This window comes from Terrapene carolina, unplaced genomic scaffold (genome assembly GCF_002925995.2).
Source record: "Terrapene carolina triunguis isolate 2854851 unplaced genomic scaffold, T_m_triunguis-2.0 Scaffold24, whole genome shotgun sequence".
Taxonomy (NCBI): Eukaryota; Metazoa; Chordata; order Testudines; family Emydidae; genus Terrapene; species Terrapene triunguis.
Window position 1 is genome coordinate 2,013,392 of NW_020664375.1, and position 17,590 is coordinate 2,030,981.

A 17,590-nucleotide genomic window follows, 5' to 3' on the forward strand; every position below is an offset into this window, starting at 1 on the left:
TAGCTGTATTGTTACCTTTTCAAAAAATAAACCAGCATACACAACCATGTGCATGTTGTATAACTCATGGGGTGAGAGAGTGAGGTCAGAACTCCTCTTTGAATTCTGTGCCAGCAATGGACTTCACTACGACTGGCAAGCATATGCCCCAGCAAATACAGAAAAATGGGCTGATTTCTCAATTGTGTTCAGCTGACCAAGGACTTTCCTTGACTTGTACCAGCTGATGTGATTTCAAGGACACTCTCCTCCTGAAGACAGTTAACATGTATATAATGTATCCAATTCTGATAAGAGGCATTTAACCTTGCAGCTGGCTATAGATTAAAGGCCTTATGCCCTGCCAATGCAATGTGGAGGGTAAGTTGTACATCAGTTGATTGAGAGCGCTCTTTCAGTGCTTCACACCCCATGCTTGCTTGATGGAAGAGGTGGGGATTTAGGTAATGCCTAGCAGAGGTCCTGCCTGCAGAGTACCTTTTTTTTTTTTTCCCAGCAGCTCCTTGGCTAATGTTAGAAGGTATAGGACTTGTTCACAAGCATCTGAAATTTTTTTCCAGCTAAATAGTATGTGCATGATTCATGCAACAGCTTATACGTTCCCAGAGAGAGCAATCATCTTATTGCCTTTGTCCTACCCACCCAAAGATCAAGCATGGCTCCTAGCGGCAGCAACTGCCGCCCTTTTCTTTACAGGGAGGGAAGTGTAAGGTATTCTCAAGAAGAACATCATGCTAGCTGCCTTTCCAAAAAATTGTAATGTTAATGCATAACGCTGAGTGTATGAGGGAGGCTCTGGTGTAGTTTGACAAGCAGGTACTCACCTGTGTGGAGTTAATATATTGACAGACAATCATGAGGTAGTACTGGTTAGTCACTAAACTTCCCTAACAAAAGGCTTTATTATCGCAGCTTGCTTACTGCGTACTAGCACTAAATATAATTGTAGCTAGGACATTGTTTTGTAGATAGGGCAGATGCTGTTTTTATAAGCCAGGGGTAAGATTTCAAAATAGACTTTCCTGACCTTCCCCTTTTGCAAAGTTTACTTCAAATTGTCTAGTGCATAAGCCATCCTTAAACTACTTGAATATACTTCTCAGTTAGAACATAGTGCCTGAAGAAGACTCTCCTCCACAGAGAACTTCTGAGTGCTTGTGTGAAAGAGAACCATCACCTATTAATCCACACTTTACTCATGTCTTCCTCTAGAGGCCACCCCTTCCTCTCCAAGGGCTTCACTTGGTCATCCACCATACTACATTACCACCTCCCACTTAACACTAGGTGATAACTTCAATCTCATCTTCATCCCTTAGTGAATCTGATCTGAACAGTTTCTAAAACTTATTCCTAGTCTCAGACTATTTGATTGCGACTAAAGGCCCATTTATGCCTTCAATGAAGGCAAGAGTTCTATAATCCACCCTTACACTACAAAAGTTTCCTCGCTAATAGAGTCTGAAGAAGCTGGTATCACTCCTTCATAAAGTTTACACAAGACAGGTATGGGGGGGGGGGGTTTAAGCCTTTTATTGTGTAAACTGTATTGAAAGACATTAGTTCTCCTTCTCCTGCACGGTCTTGGTTCCACGCAGTCTACCAGTACGACGGGCAGCAATGAGACCGACTTTGCGACCAGCTGGAGCATCTCTCCTGATGGTTGAAGGCTTACCAATATGCTGATGGTTACCACCACCAAAGGGATGTTCTACAGGCTATAAAGAAAGTCACCAAGGTCAAAAATGTAGACAGAAAAGGACGTTCCAAGTTAAATAAATTAAACTTAAAACACAAATCAAGGTAAGTGTGCAATAAAACTTGTACATTCTCTCATTACTTTATATAAAGGAATAATTTTACCACACATGCACTAAAGCAGATATTCACAACTGCAGAGCAATATGTGCATTTTCTAGGCAGTTTATATAGCCTCAACTCAACAGCTCTTGCCAAAAGTATCATTGAATCCTGAATGACAACTGTTAAGCCCTTGCGTGAACTATGGAAGGACAGACATTTGAAAGCTGAGACACTTACATTCATAGCCACACCACGGACACGTGGCCAACAATTTCGCTTTGCCTTGTATTTGTGATAGGCACGACCTGCCTTTAGGATAGGCTTGTCAATACGACCTCCACCAGCAACAATACCTGAAATTCAATTAAAAATACAAAATAATTTGTTGGGTGTTAAGCTTTTATGGTCATCACATATATTTTGTAAGCTTTGACTCATGCAGTGAAGTCTGTGGCTAAAATGATTAGCAAATGGCTGTGTTAGTGATGGGATATTTAAGGGGAAGTAAGGAGGAAAGGAAAAAATGAACTGCTATTTTCAGATTTTAAACTGTTTAGAAATCTTGTCTAGCTAGTTAATCTATAAAAGTGAGTGTCAAATATACAAGTGTCCACACAAGCATTTCGCAGCCAGGACAAAATTGAGTATGAATTGCTTCATGAAGGTTAGATAGTGTGAAACTACGTTCTTGCAAACAGGCATTCTAGTATCTGTATACATTGAAGGTGGGCTGCAAAGGAAGAGTTCTTAATTTCAATCTCTATTTAATTGCTAACGTTTCTCCTTTTAATAGTGAGACTAGATTACATAAGATGGTCCTGAATACTAGATCATTGGTTATACTTCCCAGAATTGCTTGTACCATGCCTCCACAGCTGAGTGGAGCAATGAGATGTGACAACCTTTCAGTTAGAACACAAATCATCACATTGAAAGATCAGGAGAAATAGTTACGGTCTACTGGGTTTTAGCTTCAACACATCATAACTTGGACTTGGCACTCTGGCAACAGCTTCTTAAGAGTTAATTCATTACATATGAAAATTATAGTAACCTGTATAATTTGCATATTCTGTCTCTTTATATTGCTTCTGACCTTATTCTATACCACCAGTGTTTGTGTTAACAAATGCAGTGGTTGTCAAAGCTCCCTGTGCCCCAGATGTAGGGTTACTAACACTCCAGGATTCTCCTGGAGTCTCTAGAAATTAAAGATTATGTGATGAAGCCTCCAGGCTATGTTCAATCAAAATTAGCAACCCTACCCAACTGCAGCAGAGAGGAAATGTACAGGGAAGTAACTAGTTTGCTACTGAAGTCCAAAAACTGGTTATTGGTAAGATGGCATGTTTCATTCTAAACCATCAAAGTTTTAAAAACAATTTTCTGCTATTTTCACACAGCACCTGCCACTGAAGTTGAGTAGCTGACTCTACGGACATTCTAGGCTACAGAGTGAAACAGAATGATAATCTTGGAATTTTACAGTGAAATGTATTTTCAGTATACTGCATAAGGGCCCAATCATGCTCTCATAAAGGAGAATCTGACTTTTGCAATTGATGTCAATAGGAAAAGGAGCTGGCCAATGTTTGTCCTTTATATGTTCTATTGTACTGTATATATTTTTAAGTGTCTCTTTAAAATCCTTCAGTTCTTACTCAGCTAAGATATGGGAATTTTGGCTGAGTAAAAACTACAGGATTTGGCCTGACATTTTAAAATGCTAAAACATGATAAATGTAGAAAGAGCAAGTTCCACATGTTGATGAAAATGTAGAATAGCAAATAATATTTGCTATTTTACAAAACAGGAAGGGTTTAATGGGGAAATAATTAGTGTGTTTTTCTTTAATTATTTTAAGTTAAGCTGCTAATAAATGTGATATGTTGGGTTTTTAAAAAAAGTTTAGGACAAGTAATACTGTATCCTCATGTGAAGCACGAGTGTAGTCGCGCCGCCAGCACTGCGAGAGCTCTCTCGCAGCGCTGCAAGTACTCCACCTCTGAGGGGAATAGCTTGCAGCGCTGCGAGGGAGCGTGCAGCGCTGCAGGCGCTGATTAGTGGCACTTTACAGCGCTGCACTCGCTGCGCTTGGGGGGGTGTTTTTTCACACCCCTGAGCGCAGCAAGTGCAGCGCTGTGAATTGCCAGTGTAGCCAAGGCCTTAGCTTTGCAATGCCCCAGGCAATTGTCCTGCTTGCCACTCCCTAAACCCATCCCATGACTCCCAGGTTAAGAAACAGTGCTTTAACTCAATTCAGCTTTTAGACTGGACACCCCAGCAGCCATCCCAACTTCTGCAAGTAGTACCACAAGATTTAGTAATCATATGGTCAGGATCTGCTGTGTATGTCATCTAATACAGAGCACCTGCAATAGCAGTACCTCCACCCCCCTGATGGGGCTCTGGCTTTAGACTGACTCAAAAGGAAGCATGCATGCCACCTCTTGAACACCAATACTGTTTCCTACAGAACTGAAGTTTTCCTTGTAAGTCTCCTAAGCAAGGGTAGCAGAATTGCATCCTTTCATAAACTGATCAGCTCTCTGCACACATGTTATACCACCTCCCTGGAACTGGAGTTTATCACCATCTACTTTTGAACTCTATTTCCAAGCCTACACACATCTTAAATCCAACACCATCAGTTCCCACTAACTCAACATGTTATCCCATATATTTAATCAGTAAGTTCTTTGGGGGCTGAGAATGTCTTTTGTATAATGCCTCGCATAGTGGGGATTCTAGGCTTTATGATAATACAAACAACTTGTACAGTAAGACCCACATTAAAGTATGTTAAACTCCCATGTACACACTGAATTTAGTCACACATACACCTATATCACATTAGGCGATTTTGGGTCCAAGTGTGTAGTTAGCTTTCAAAGACGCAAAGCTCAAGTTGTAAGTCCACAAAGCACACCACACCCTAGATCACCAGTGTTTGAGGTATTAAGAAATGAGCCTATTTGCTACCACACCTTTCACTACAGTTTGGACACCATTAAGATACAATACACAAATTGACCGCTGTCACTTGTGACTTACCAACAACAGCTCTGTTTGCAGAAGAGATCACCTTCTTGGAACCAGAAGGCAACTTCACTCTGGTTTTCTTGGTTTCAGGATTGTGGGAGATAACTGTGGCATAGTTTCCAGAAGCACGGGCCAATTTACCACGGTCACCAGGCTTCTCTTCAAGGCAACAGACAATGGTTCCTTCTGGCATAGTGCCAACAGGTAGGACATTTCCGATGTTAAGCTGAGCTGAAAAAATAGATCAATTTAGTTATCTGTAGATGCACATCATAACGGCCATACTAGGTCAGACCAAAGATCCATCAAGCCCAGTATCCTGTCTTCTGACAGTGGCCAATGCCAGATGCCCCAGAGGGAATTTTTGAACCGTAACTAATCTTCAAAAATCCAGAAATATGTCTAGCTATCTTCATGTACAATTAACAGACTCAAATCAGAAATATAGAAGATCTTTGACACATCACTAGAGCATTTATATGGCAACTAACATGGTGCTATCTGGGTACACTTCTCCTCTCCCCCATCCCCTTCAACAACAGAGTGACTTTAGAGCAACTAGTCAGTCAAATGTAAGGGATTCTAAGGAACAGTTTGTCAAAGGCCTGGACAAAACAAATGCATCTTGTATTGGCTTATTATAAATTTGTAGTTAGTTACACAATCCAAAATTTGTTGGATGGTGAAATGTTTCCAGCTCCATATAAAAACAGTAGTTTGTAAACAGCTAGTGAAGGCCGGTGCGTTAAACATTACTTTTAGAAAATTTAGGGTTTATCAGGACATGCAGTAAAATTCTCAGGAAGACAGACATGCAGGTCAGATTGCATCATGAGTCTAATCCAGTGGTTCTAAACCTTTCCAGACTATTGTATCCTATTCAGGAGTCTGATTTGTCTTGTATACCCCCAAGTTGTATACCCCCAAGTTACCCCTCACTTAAACTACTCGCTTACACAATCAGGCATAAAAATATAACTGTCACTGAAAAATTGCTTATTCTCATTTTTACTACTGTATATAATTATAAAACACCAATTGGAATATAAATATTGTACTTACATTTCAGTGTATAGTATATAGAGCAGTATAAAAAAAATCATTGTCTATATGAAATGTTAGTTAGTACTGACTTCGCTGGTGCTTTTTATGTAGCCTGTTGTAAAACTAGGCAAATATCTAAATGAGTAGAGATGTACTCCTTGGAAGACCTCTGCATACCCCCTGAGGTACATATACCCCTGGTTGAGAACCACTGGTCTAAACTACAAGCCTCTGGAGGCCACTTAAACATGACCAGCTGCAATCTTAACTCACCTTTCTTGCCACAGTAAACAAATTGGCCAGTATGAATACCTTCAGCTGCAATGAACAACTCTGTTCTTTTCTTAAACCTGTATGGATCACGAAATGCAACCTTGGCAAGGGGAGCACCTCGGCCAGGATCATGAATGATATCCTGATGTGATAAAAAGCATATTTAGAAACAGCTATGTCATCATTTATTCAGATTAGTGATAAATGCATAAGCTTGTAGCAAATAGGTTTATAAACCTAACAAGCTCTTAAGACAAGTAGTTTAACATTATTCTAACTCCTCCAAAAAGTTAGTATGGTACCAATCTTTACTTAAATGCACTCCCAGTCTTTCACTTAACCATCACTCTAAGTTAAGATCAAGTTCACCTCTGCAACATGGCCAAATCAAAAACCTAGCTGTAACGGTTCTCAGTTAAATAAACTTCATGCTAATTGCACTTAGTGCCCTTATTTAATGCCTGCAGACCTTCCAAAGTTAGACATTTGGCTTTCACTAACACTAATAAGATGCTTATGCATATTTTAATTGCGACCTACCAAAAAGCTATTTTGAGAACCATTTAAAAAGAGAGAAACTTCTCCAACTGCTCTCCACGTAACTCCTCACAACCCACTTCTATTAGGGTTTCAGAACTGCTAAATTCCAAATTTATTTAGCTTTTGTAGATGTATGTTTGCTACTGTTAGACTGCCCCTCCTTTCCTCCAACAGTATCACACTAATTTGTTGCACCCATTCTAAAATTAGATTGTTTGATGTTCAGACACATCCTCTGAGCAGCAATCAGTGTCACCTAACAAGTTCTATTCCTCTAAAAGGCTTTCAAATTGATTTCAGACTAACTCCCTTCTCACATGACAACCATCTGAAGTGTCAAACTAAAAGTGGTATTTTTTCCTAAGAAGCTTAGAGAAATTCATTGTAAAAAAAAAAGTCAGCTAGTGTGTGGGAGGCAGCATGACTATGCTCGTATACACTAGAAAATTAGATTGACCCAGCTATATCACTAAGGGGTGTGAAAAAATCCATACCCCATGAGCAATGTCATTAAAGCAACCTAACTCCTTGTGTAGGCTGCACTAGGTCAATGGAAGTATTCTTTCATCCACCTATCCCTGTAGTGGCTACGCTGAAGCACTACACCAGCATAAGTGTAGACGTTCCCTTGGGAGTCAAATGTGGGTTCTACTTCCAGCTCTGGCACCATCCTACTGGGAGACACTGGGCCAGCGTAGATTAAAAAAATGTGTAGATGTTACATTGATGAACCCTCAAATTTGAACACTAAAGGGGTACAGCTTTAATTATACAGAATCAGGGACAAATTCATCTTTAACTTTGATATCAACTTAGGTTTTATAAGTAGGTCAACATCAGGTACCATATTAAATATCTATATTTTCATTCTTTACAAGGGAGGGAATGCTGGTATTTACAGACGTCCACCTGCAAGTACTTTGTTGTGCATTTAAGTTTTTCCCTTAATTGCTTTTGGTTTGTTCAGTTAGATGAAGAAAATATTCTCTATTTGCCACTAGTTCAAAGTTGGGACTGGGAATTGAAAGTGTATAAGCGCTTTATTTCCCTCCTCTAATTTATCCAAAAACAGGAGTGAATGACAATTCTGTTCTTAAAATTTAGAGTTTATGAAGCTGGCGTTTCAAAGCCTGGAAAAAAGCGGCTACTTCTCCAATGCTATGAGAGGAGCTCCCAGGAAGGTTTGGCCTTAGCTGCCCTGGAAATCGTACTGACGGTTATGTTTATGTTTAGTTGCAAATCACGTTTTAACGGTTCTCTCGGCCGCTGCGAAGGACGGGCTTTACAAACAGACCAAACAAAACGGCATTACAGTAACGGCACTAGGCCGCAACTTGCTGACTTGACTAGCGATTAAAACCGAGTTTAAATCAATCCACCTCGAGCAAGTCACGGCCCTGCTCGGACTCCGGGGCTGACACGGAGGGAGGCGCTGCCCGCAGCGGGGCCCAGGCCCCCGACCCACCTTTACGATGCCCTTGATGTAGCCGTGTCTCTCGGCGAAGTCGATCGCCCTCAGCTTAGCGGGGCCCTTCCGGTGCTTCACGTGGGCTCGGAACACAGACCCGGCGCCCTTCCGCTGCCCCCGGATCACGCGGCCCATGGTGCGCTGAGGGGAGAACGGAGCCGGCTCGCGACAAACTGGAGACTCCGTGCGCGCGACCCACCCGCCCCCAACCGCCGCCGCCGCCCCCCAGCGCCGCGCTGGCCCTTCCCGCCTCGGGGGCCGGGCCGAGAACCGGGCGCGAGGCGAGGAGGCCCCAGGAGCCGGCTGCGATTCGGCCTATGGCCCCCGCCCAACCCCACCGCCCGAGATCTCGCGACCCGTTCAAACCCCACCCCCCCCGAGGGCGCAGGGAAGGGCCGAGTTAAGGCTCGGGGCCGCCGGGGCCGGGGTTCCCCCGATGGGGCCGGATGGACCCGGCTCCCGCGGCGTCACCTCGCTCCTACCTCCGCCGGTGCCTACTTCAGAAAGGAAGAAGGAAGGACGGTCGGGGGGTCACGGCGGCAATAACCCTTCCGGGGCAAGGAACGGGCTGTGCGCGGTGACGTCATGCCGCTTGGCTTCCCGGGTAACGTAGTCCCATCGCCTTCGCTTCTAGTAGAACTCCAAGCCCGGGGATGAGGGGCGGGGCGCACGCGCCTCTCAAGGGGGGAGGGGAGAGTAGGCCGGGCTCGTGCTTGGGCCCAGTGATGCTGAGGGAAGGGGCGTGTCTGTGAGTGCAGCGCTCCCGGGAGCGGGGCTCTGCAGCGTGGCGCGACTGCGCAAATCAGCAACCGCCGCAGTGACGCGCTAGAGTGTAACCGTCCCGCCCACATTCCTAGGCTCGACTCCAGCCTCGCGACCCCTCCAGAGCCCCGGGGCTTGTCTACACGCGGGGTTGCGCCGGTTTAACTTCATTTTGAAACCTGTTAGTTGAATGGCCGCAGAAGGCCAGAGGCGTACCCCGGAATGTTTCACGTGGGGCCCACATCGGACCCGCTCTTCACTGGCTAACTCGCAGCAAAAACCCCCTGTTGTTTGGCTCCCTGGGGCTGCGCTCCCTGCAGCTCCCCACGCTTGTAGCGGGGCTTGAGGCTGTCGCTAAGCGAGGCCTGTCGGCTGCTGTAGGGGGCCCCATGGTGGCCACCCCACTGTGCACTCAAGAATGGACCCCTGGTCCCTCTGTCCTGATGGGGGAGGTCAAAATAGAGTGAGTGGCCTTGAGACCCGCTGCATGGGTGTCACAATGCAGCTCAGGTTTGGCCCTGTGACCCCTTCATCGTGCCGGAGGTAGTTGGGTCAAAATAGGGTGAGTGGCCTTGTGAGGTGGTTCACAGAATTCGCAGCACTGCTCAAGTTTTGAAGCAGCTGGGGGCTGGGCCAATCAGAGGGGGGCCCAGGAGTGCCATTCGGCCTGGGCCTCAAGCTCAGAGGGGGCCTCAAATTTAGACACTTGTTAATTTTTTGGCATTTGATAAGTTTCGCAACTTGTTTTTATGCGCATCCCTATCAGACCAGAATGTGACACACTCTCTCAGCTTAGAGCTGCAACGTTAAGCAAATAGGAGAAGTTATTTGGTAAAATACTTTTTTTTTTTTTTGGTTCACTGATACAGGTTTTGTCATATTAAAGCGTTTAAAATGTCCATAAATATTAATAAAAATATATCGGTTCTGATGGCACAAAATTAGACCGTGATGAACATGTCCTCTCAGATCAGCTGATTATATAAACAAACCACTACTAGTGGCTGGTGCTGGATCAAGTGCGTGTTGAAAGGTAGAGAATTCTTACATTTTAGTGTCTTTATAGTTTTACATCTAGTTGACTAAGGAATTATTTATGTGTGAGGATTCCTCATTATTATCTTCATATAGTAGCTAAAAGAGGTGACTGGTTGGTTGGTTGAGCCCTAGCTTGGTAGCTTGGCCATCATCATAGGCTTTTGTAGTCTATAGGCCCAGATTCATGGTGAAAATTTGTGAGAACAATCTTGTACAGTGATTTTCGTGAGGACACACATTTGAAATGTTTGGACATTATCCCTCTGTCTGTATCCGTGTCTCTGTTTACTATATATATGTCATCCCTTTGTCTTCAGCTCAGCCTGTTACGTTATACCTTGCATGCTTGAGTTTTGATTCAGTGATAAGGATAATAACCTGACCGTTTCATTTTGTGTTCTTAATTAGTATTCCTTCATTTTAAGTCTTTTCAGCATTTGCGTACCATTCAGCATTTGTGTACATGTTTACAGCAGAATATTTCAAGTGTGGATAGGCTACATATTGACCAGATAGATCACTATGAAGAGGAGATCTGAAAGTAGTGGAAGCAAGAGACGGCGAAAACAACTGAGTGAACCAGCAGCTAAGAGCTCAAAGCCAATAACTTCATTTCTCAAACCACTGGAACACACCCCTTACCCAACAAACAATGCTACAGATAATGAAAACTCCGCAACTGCGACAGGTGATATTTCAGTTCCAATACCTGAAAATTAGGACAGTAGTCAAGAAGGAGATGTGCCAACAGTAACAGATGCAGCAGAAGATCCTGTGTACGATCAAGAAACTCAACAGCAACAGGAAGATGTAGACCTTACGCAGCAAGAGCAATTCATGAGTACTAGTTGTTTTGAAATTCCAAGTAACATTCCACGAGATGCTGACAAAAACGCTTTCAAATGGTGAGACCTACATAAGAGACTGGTTATGCTGGAGTATGGAAAAACAATCTCTGTATTGTGCACCCTGCTTCATTTTGAACAAAAGTGCTGCAAATGCATCAGTTCTCTCTGCTCAATCAGGATGGAGCATCAACAGAGGTTGGAGGAAGTTGAAAGACCGAATACCATCACATGAGAGTTCAATGTCACGCAAAGAAAACTATGTTTGCATGGAAATCAGCCAGTAGGGCAGCATCAGCTGAAAGTTCAGTTGAGAATTTACTCTCAACTGAAATCTCTACAGAAACTAATAACTGGAAAAAACTTCTTGAGCACATCCTGAATGTCATCCTTTTTCTTTCTGAGTGGGGATTGGCTCTCTTTGGTTCCAGTCAACGTATTGGTGATTGTGCAAATGTAAACTTTCTAGGCATAGTTGAGCTCCTCAGCAAATATGACCCACTTTTATCAGAGCATGTTAAATGTGTTCAAGAATCGCAAGAGTGTCAAAAGTGCATGCAAGTCGATTATTGCTCCACACGCATACAAAATGAGTTTATTGAGCTATGTTGGTCATTCGTACAAACAACAATTCTTGATGAGATTCTAAATGCCAAGTATTTTTCAATCATTGTTGATGCCACTCCAGATTGTTCTCACAAGGAACAGAATACTATGATTATTCGATATGTTAAGATTGTAGACGGCTCAAAATTTTCAATTGAAGAAAGGTTTATTTTGTTTGATAATTTCACAAGAAAAACTGGAAAAGAAATTGCTGCTCGAGTACTAGTAATTCTAGAAGGTTTTAAGTTAAATTTTCAAGTCTGCATTGGTCAAGCCTATGACAATGGATCTAATGTGGCTGGGAAGTACAAAGATGTACAAGCAGTTCTGTTTGAGCATAATTCAAACTGTATTTTCTCCAGCTATGGAAACCACAAACTAAACCTTGTAGGTGTTGATTGTGCTGAATCATGCAAGAAGGCAATTACTTACCGTACATACTCGTTCATAAGCCGAATTTTTTTAGTAAAAAAGGGAAGCACCAGAGAAGGGGGTCAGCTTATGAACGGGTATAGAGATGGAGAGGTGGGACACAGCCCCTCCCCCCAACAAAGGGAGCAAAGAAAGGCAGCACAGCCAGAAGGGAAGAGGCGGGGCCAGAGTCTATCCGCTTCTGGCCAGGCTGCTCTCCCCCCAGCCTCCAAAGCAGCTGCAGCTCTGGGGCTGGCAGGCTGCCGCCGTGCCGCTCGGCCCCGCCCCCCAGAGCAGGCTGAAGCCACGCTGCCCGGCCCGCCAGATCACGCTGCGGCCGTGCCTCCCGGCCCAGCCCGCTGGAACATGCTGCGGCCACACCGCCCGATCTGGCCTGCCGGAGCAGGCTGTGGCCGTGCTGCCCAGCCTGCCAGAGCAGCTCCAGCCAGGCCAGAGACATCCTCCCCTGGCCCTCCCCAGATAAGGTTGGAAGGGATGGGATGGGGAGAGTGTGGGGGTCCCAGGCTAGGGGTGGGGTCATTTGGGGGGTGGTCACAGGGGTTACTCCCCTGACCCCTAGCTTCTCCCCCCCCAAAAATTTCCCCACCAGTTGCTGTCCCGGCCCATCAGGGTAAGCAGCTGGCATGCTGGGACACTTTGTTTACTTAGGTTTACCTCTGTGCCTGCGGACGCTCAAGGTAAACAAATCATTTCGCCCACCAGCGGCTTATCCTCATGGCCCAGGAGCCAAAGTTTGCTGACCCCTGAATTATAGGTCATAAAAATTTTCCATTTTTACTTATCCATCTTGGGGGGGTTGGCTTATAAACAAACCGTCTTATGATTGAGTATATACGGTACTTTGGATCTGTTCAGCAAATGTACAATCTCTTCAGTAGCAGTCCACAAAGGTGGGAAATTCTGAAGCAATATCTTCCTGTTTCACTGCATGGGATGTCCAAAACTAGATGGTCTGCACGGATTGATGGTGTTCAACCAGTTGCACAGCATTTGAATTCAGTGAGAAAGGCTTTAAATGAGCTTGAATCTCTCAATCTCACTGCACAAGCTCGAACTGAACTTCAGTCTATTCAGAAGCACATGTCCAAATTTGAATGCATTCTGATGTCATCTTTGTGGATGATGCTACTTACAATGATCCACCAAATTAATCTGGTAATTGAAGCACACAGTGCTACATTTGATGTTGAGAGGGATAACATTGGAAGTCTTATCAATGACATTCAACAGATTCGTGAACAATGGGATGCGATCCTGACTCAGTTCAAATTAGTAGCACAGAATATTGGCATTTCATCTGAGTTCTCCACCAATCCCAGCTTACCTACTGAATCCAATGCCGAGCAGCATTATAGGGTCAATGTCTTCCTTGTCATCATTGACTCTATTCAATCAGATCTTACATGTTGATTTGAATCACTGCGACTAATTTGTACCCTTTTTGGGTTTCTTTGGCAGTTCTACAGACTGAGTAATGAAGATCTACTTTCTGCAGCTTAACAATTTCAGCAACAGTACAACAAATCTTAAAAGATCTCAGTGACGAGGTCATCTTCCTCAAATGAATATATTCCACAAACTTTAAATTGGATTGCAAGCCAAAGGAATTGCTTCAAGAAATACTCGAACTTGGACTCTTTGGGGTGTTTCCTAATATCACAATTGCATTGCGTATTTTTGTCAGTTTGCCTGCATCAATGGCTTGAGGTGAATGCACCTTCAATGTGTTGAAGCAGGTGAAGAACTATCACCGTTCAACTATGGGACAAGAGCATTTGAATAGGCTCGCCATGCTTTATATCAACTGTGACATTTCACGAAAGCTAGATTTTTCCTCAACAATTAGTGCATTTGCACAGAAAAAGACTAGAAAAGTATGTTATATAAAAAGATATTCAAATTATGTCTCACTCTTTTTTTGGTGCCTTATTTTGTTTTCATGTATCGTTATTTTTATTATGGCTAGGGGCCTCAAAAGCTGGAAGTGGCCCGGGCCGCTCTGGACCTCTGAGAGGGCCTGGCTGGGGGGCAAACCAGAATGGACAGTGAAGTGGCCAATGGTATGCTATGTATGTGTGTAGGGCTGTAGGTGCCACTGCAAAAGTCTGTGTGGAGGTTCTTATGGTGGGGTAAGCCAGTGTTATTTCATAGGTCAGTTAGGAACAGAAACAAACCAAAATAAACCACTTGTCAACTGAAATGAGAGTGTCTGCACAAGGTCTAGTTCAAATTTGTGTGTAGAAAACCCCACATTCTAAAAATATTTTGTGACCTAAACCCCATGTTCACTGCTGACTCTCAGCTGTGCTGCTACAGTTTCCTTGTTTAAAGATGGGTGTTGCTAGCAGGGATCTGACATGGTTTGCCTGTCCAGTGTGGACAGGGAGTGTTTTCTTAGAACTGTTACCCAAGCCTTGCTAAGGTTCCCCCTCTCTGTATATAGCACTGTTTCAGAACACTATTCTAAAGGTTTAGGTTTGTTTGTCTTTTAAAAACTTTGTACATGTTGATCAAAGAAATAATGATCTATACCTCTATATCTCATTTTTTGAGCCAACTACCTTTTTAAATATCTAGGGGTTAATGTAATTTCTAACCTTGGAGGCCCTGTATAAAACCACTTTCCCTGAGCTAGCAGACTCATTCCAAAGGTAGGCTGCCACTTGGCAACCCCAGTTACTGGCCTGATAGACAATGCTGTTTGTAGGAAGTGGCTGCCTAGGCTGACTTTTAAAAAAAGACTTCTACATCATTTAGTTTAGGACTTTAGGTTCAATAGTCTTTGTTTGGGCTGAGAAGTGAATCTGGATCTTGATGAAGACTCTTCATCAGCCATTTTTAGGTGCCTTTGTCAGATTTTAATCTATATTAATTAGGAGCTAAACTGCAATTATTGCAAACTGGAGATAATCCCCTCAGTGGCTGTAATCAGCTGCTGCCCCTCTATGAAAAGGGGAAGTGAAGAGTGTCTAAACTGCTGTTACAGCCTGTGCTTTCAGCATGGAAGAGGTCCCGCTCCCTCCTTATGGGATCACCAGTACTATCACAACTTACCTTCTTTCGGCACAGTGAGTCTATTGTTATTTTCAGTTTGGGTCACTGGGAAATTAGAATGAACACAGCAGGTGTAGGCTCACATGTACAGTTTGTAGGTGAGAGTTTTCCTCTCATTGAACTGAGCTAAATGTAAACGTCCAGAATTTCCTTTGTGCTAAACTTTCTGCTTCACGGTTTCCCTAGGACAAAAGGGGGTTAAAAACCTTCCCTCATTACGGGCAAACCATCCTGACACTAACTTAAGGCACTGTATGAATCTCCAGATGTTAGCTGTATAAACAGCACATTATACTGGTCACTCCTATTCTGTGTCCTCTACAGCAAATTAGCAATTAAGTAAGGATAAATATAGTTGTATAACGTTGTAGTATAATCTGTCACACTTTATTATTATTTATTTGTATTTCCATAGCAAAAATACGGACAGTCATTTTGGGCGCAAGTGGCAATACAAATTACAATGTAATAAATAACTGGGTAGCTCTTCCACCTGTTCTACGCGACATGGACAGGTGGTTATATTTCTCTATGCCAGTATATCGGCCTTCTAAGTAAGCCAGCTGTATGGACTGAAGATGGAGTGCTGTAAAGGCCATTCGTAGTGTGTTATTACACAAACTGTCTAAATATCTAGCATACCCATGAGACTTTTTAACAAGGGGGGAACCAAGGTGACATATTTGAAATAGAAATAACTGCCATATCCAGTTGCTTATTAATATTCTCTATTCTTGACTTGCTTTAGGATTTCACATTTTTAAACTTAAATCCACTCGTTTCTAATTCTGAGAAGCCTGGAGAATGCAAACAATTTTGAATATGCTCTAACCAGGGGAATTTCTGTGAGAAAGGCCTGCTGAGTTGTTCCTCTAAGCATAACCTTGGCAAATGCTGTGGGTGAATACTATGAATATGAATCCAAAAATTAATATTATGCTGTTGCACTTTGAACAGAAGAGAACTGATACCTCAGCAGCTCTTAGAGCCAAGACAGGTGTTTTTTGGGAGACCAAGAATGTTCCTAAGAAATTTGTTTTGAATCATTTCCAGTCGCTTGGGATCATTCCATCCCCACATTTCTGCATCATCTAAAATTTGAGCGTATACCTTAGCCTCAAATACACTAAGGACTGGTGCAATTAAATTGCTCCCATATGTCCAGGTAAAAGGTAACAGAGCTTGCATTGAATTTGAGCCCTTCTCTTTTGTTACCTGAATATGTTTATCCCACAAACCATTTTGTGAGAATGAATTACCTCTGGGAGTGATGGTTTCTGTATCTCATGCATGGCGAAGATTAAGACCCAGTCCCACAAACCAATCCCAGTGGGTGCACTCTTACTGTTGTGCTGAGCCCCATTGGTTTCAGTAGGGCTTTGAATGGGATTAAGGGTCCAGCCACAAGGATCAGATTGCAGGATCAAAGCCTGAGTATGTTTAAAAACAAAAACCATTCACACTAATCTCCTATAAAAATGTCAAATGAGAGATTTACAAATACATGGGGCAAACACATTAATACGAGTTGCAGTTCACATAGGCAAGATACAAAAGATGGACGCAACCTCCTATCACCAGAGGAAGGGGGAGAAAAGCAAAAAGGCACATGAATTACAATGTTTCATGTAAAAGGAAAAATTAAATTGCTGAACAGACTGTAGAAGTGACATCTGTTCACTTACTGTAGAGTGTCCAAAAGAACCCTCAAGCCATTGCCAAAGCTGAGAAAATATCAGGGGGGGGGGGCAGATTGTCCCCTTCCACACAAGGGCACTACAGGGAAGGAAATTGCTCAGGATTCTCTCACAGAGTTTCTCCTGTTCTTCTACTGGGGTAGGGTTTGACACTCCTGCAATAGGCTGTGGTTCTGCATTCAGATTCCATGGATCTCCAAGAATTCACAGAAGGCCATTGCTTCCTCCAGCCATGGACCGCAACACACACATCTTTGCTCACAGGCAGCCACAACCTGGGATTTCCCTTAAAGGAGTTTCCTCACTATGAAGAGAGAATATCTTGTTTAATCCTTTGTGCAGGCAGCGATGATGCACATCCCTGCTGTAGCTATGCCCTACTCACTCCTCACCCAGCCTGCTTACTCCCCAAACCATGAAGAGCCCTCCATGAGGCCTGGGGGAGCCTCTTTTGCTCTACATGGGGCAGGGAAGGTCTTGGGCAGATCTTGTGGGCAGGGCCGGCTTTAGGCCAATTCAACCAATTCCCCTGAATCGGGCCCCGCCCCTAAGAGGGCCCTGCGCCCAAGCCCTGGTACGGCATACCGACAAGAGCCAGTGCACCGTACCGGGGTGGCCTGGCTTCCCCAGGGGGCAATTTAAAGGGCTGGAGCCCCAGGCCCTTTAAATTGCCACCAGAGCCCCACTGCTGGAGCCCTGGGTTAGGGCTGCGGGGCTCTGGGGGCTATTTAAAAAGTCCGGGGCTCCCGTTGCTTCTACCGCCCCGGGCCTTTAAATAGCTGCTGGAGCCCCGCCGTTTCCCCAGGGATCCCGCGGCTATTTAAAGGGCCGGGGCGGTGGAAGCAGAGGAGCCCTGGGCCCTTTAAATAGACCCCGAACCCCGGGCTGCTGCTGCTACCCCGGTGGAGGAGGGAGCACTTACCGTACAGGGTGGGCTGTACCCGCGCTCTCTGCCCGCACCAGCCCCGCACCCCCTGCCCTGTCT

At 44.0% G+C, this 17,590-nt stretch overlaps 1 protein-coding gene across 1 annotated transcript; it reads right to left on the reverse strand.

Moving 5' to 3' along the window:
- Positions 1 to 1,522: 1,522 nt before the first annotated feature.
- On the reverse strand, positions 1,523 to 8,759 carry LOC112116992 (60S ribosomal protein L8). Its single transcript, XM_024214792.2, has 6 exons — positions 8,654 to 8,759; positions 8,169 to 8,312; positions 6,164 to 6,305; positions 4,859 to 5,077; positions 2,041 to 2,156; positions 1,523 to 1,718 (listed from the first exon to the last, which is right to left on the reverse strand). Exons 2-6 carry the CDS (start codon positions 8,304 to 8,306, stop codon positions 1,560 to 1,562), a joined length of 774 nt encoding a protein of 257 aa, XP_024070560.1. The 5' UTR covers positions 8,307 to 8,312; positions 8,654 to 8,759; the 3' UTR covers positions 1,523 to 1,559.
- Between the last annotated feature and the right edge of the window lie 8,831 nt (positions 8,760 to 17,590).

Bases quoted from the DNA above. Each gene is read 5' to 3' on its own strand.
- LOC112116992 (XM_024214792.2), bottom strand. From the start codon at position 8,306: ATGGGCCGCGTGATCCGGGGGCAGCGGAAGGGCGCCGGGTCTGTGTTC. The intron at 5,078-6,163 runs GTGAGTTAAGAT...CTATTTTTTCAG, and splicing joins TGTTTACTGTGGCAAGAAAG to CTCAGCTTAACATCGGAAAT. The intron at 1,719-2,040 runs GTAAGTGTCTCA...CTTTCTTTATAG, and splicing joins TCCGTGGTGTGGCTATGAAT to CCTGTAGAACATCCCTTTGG.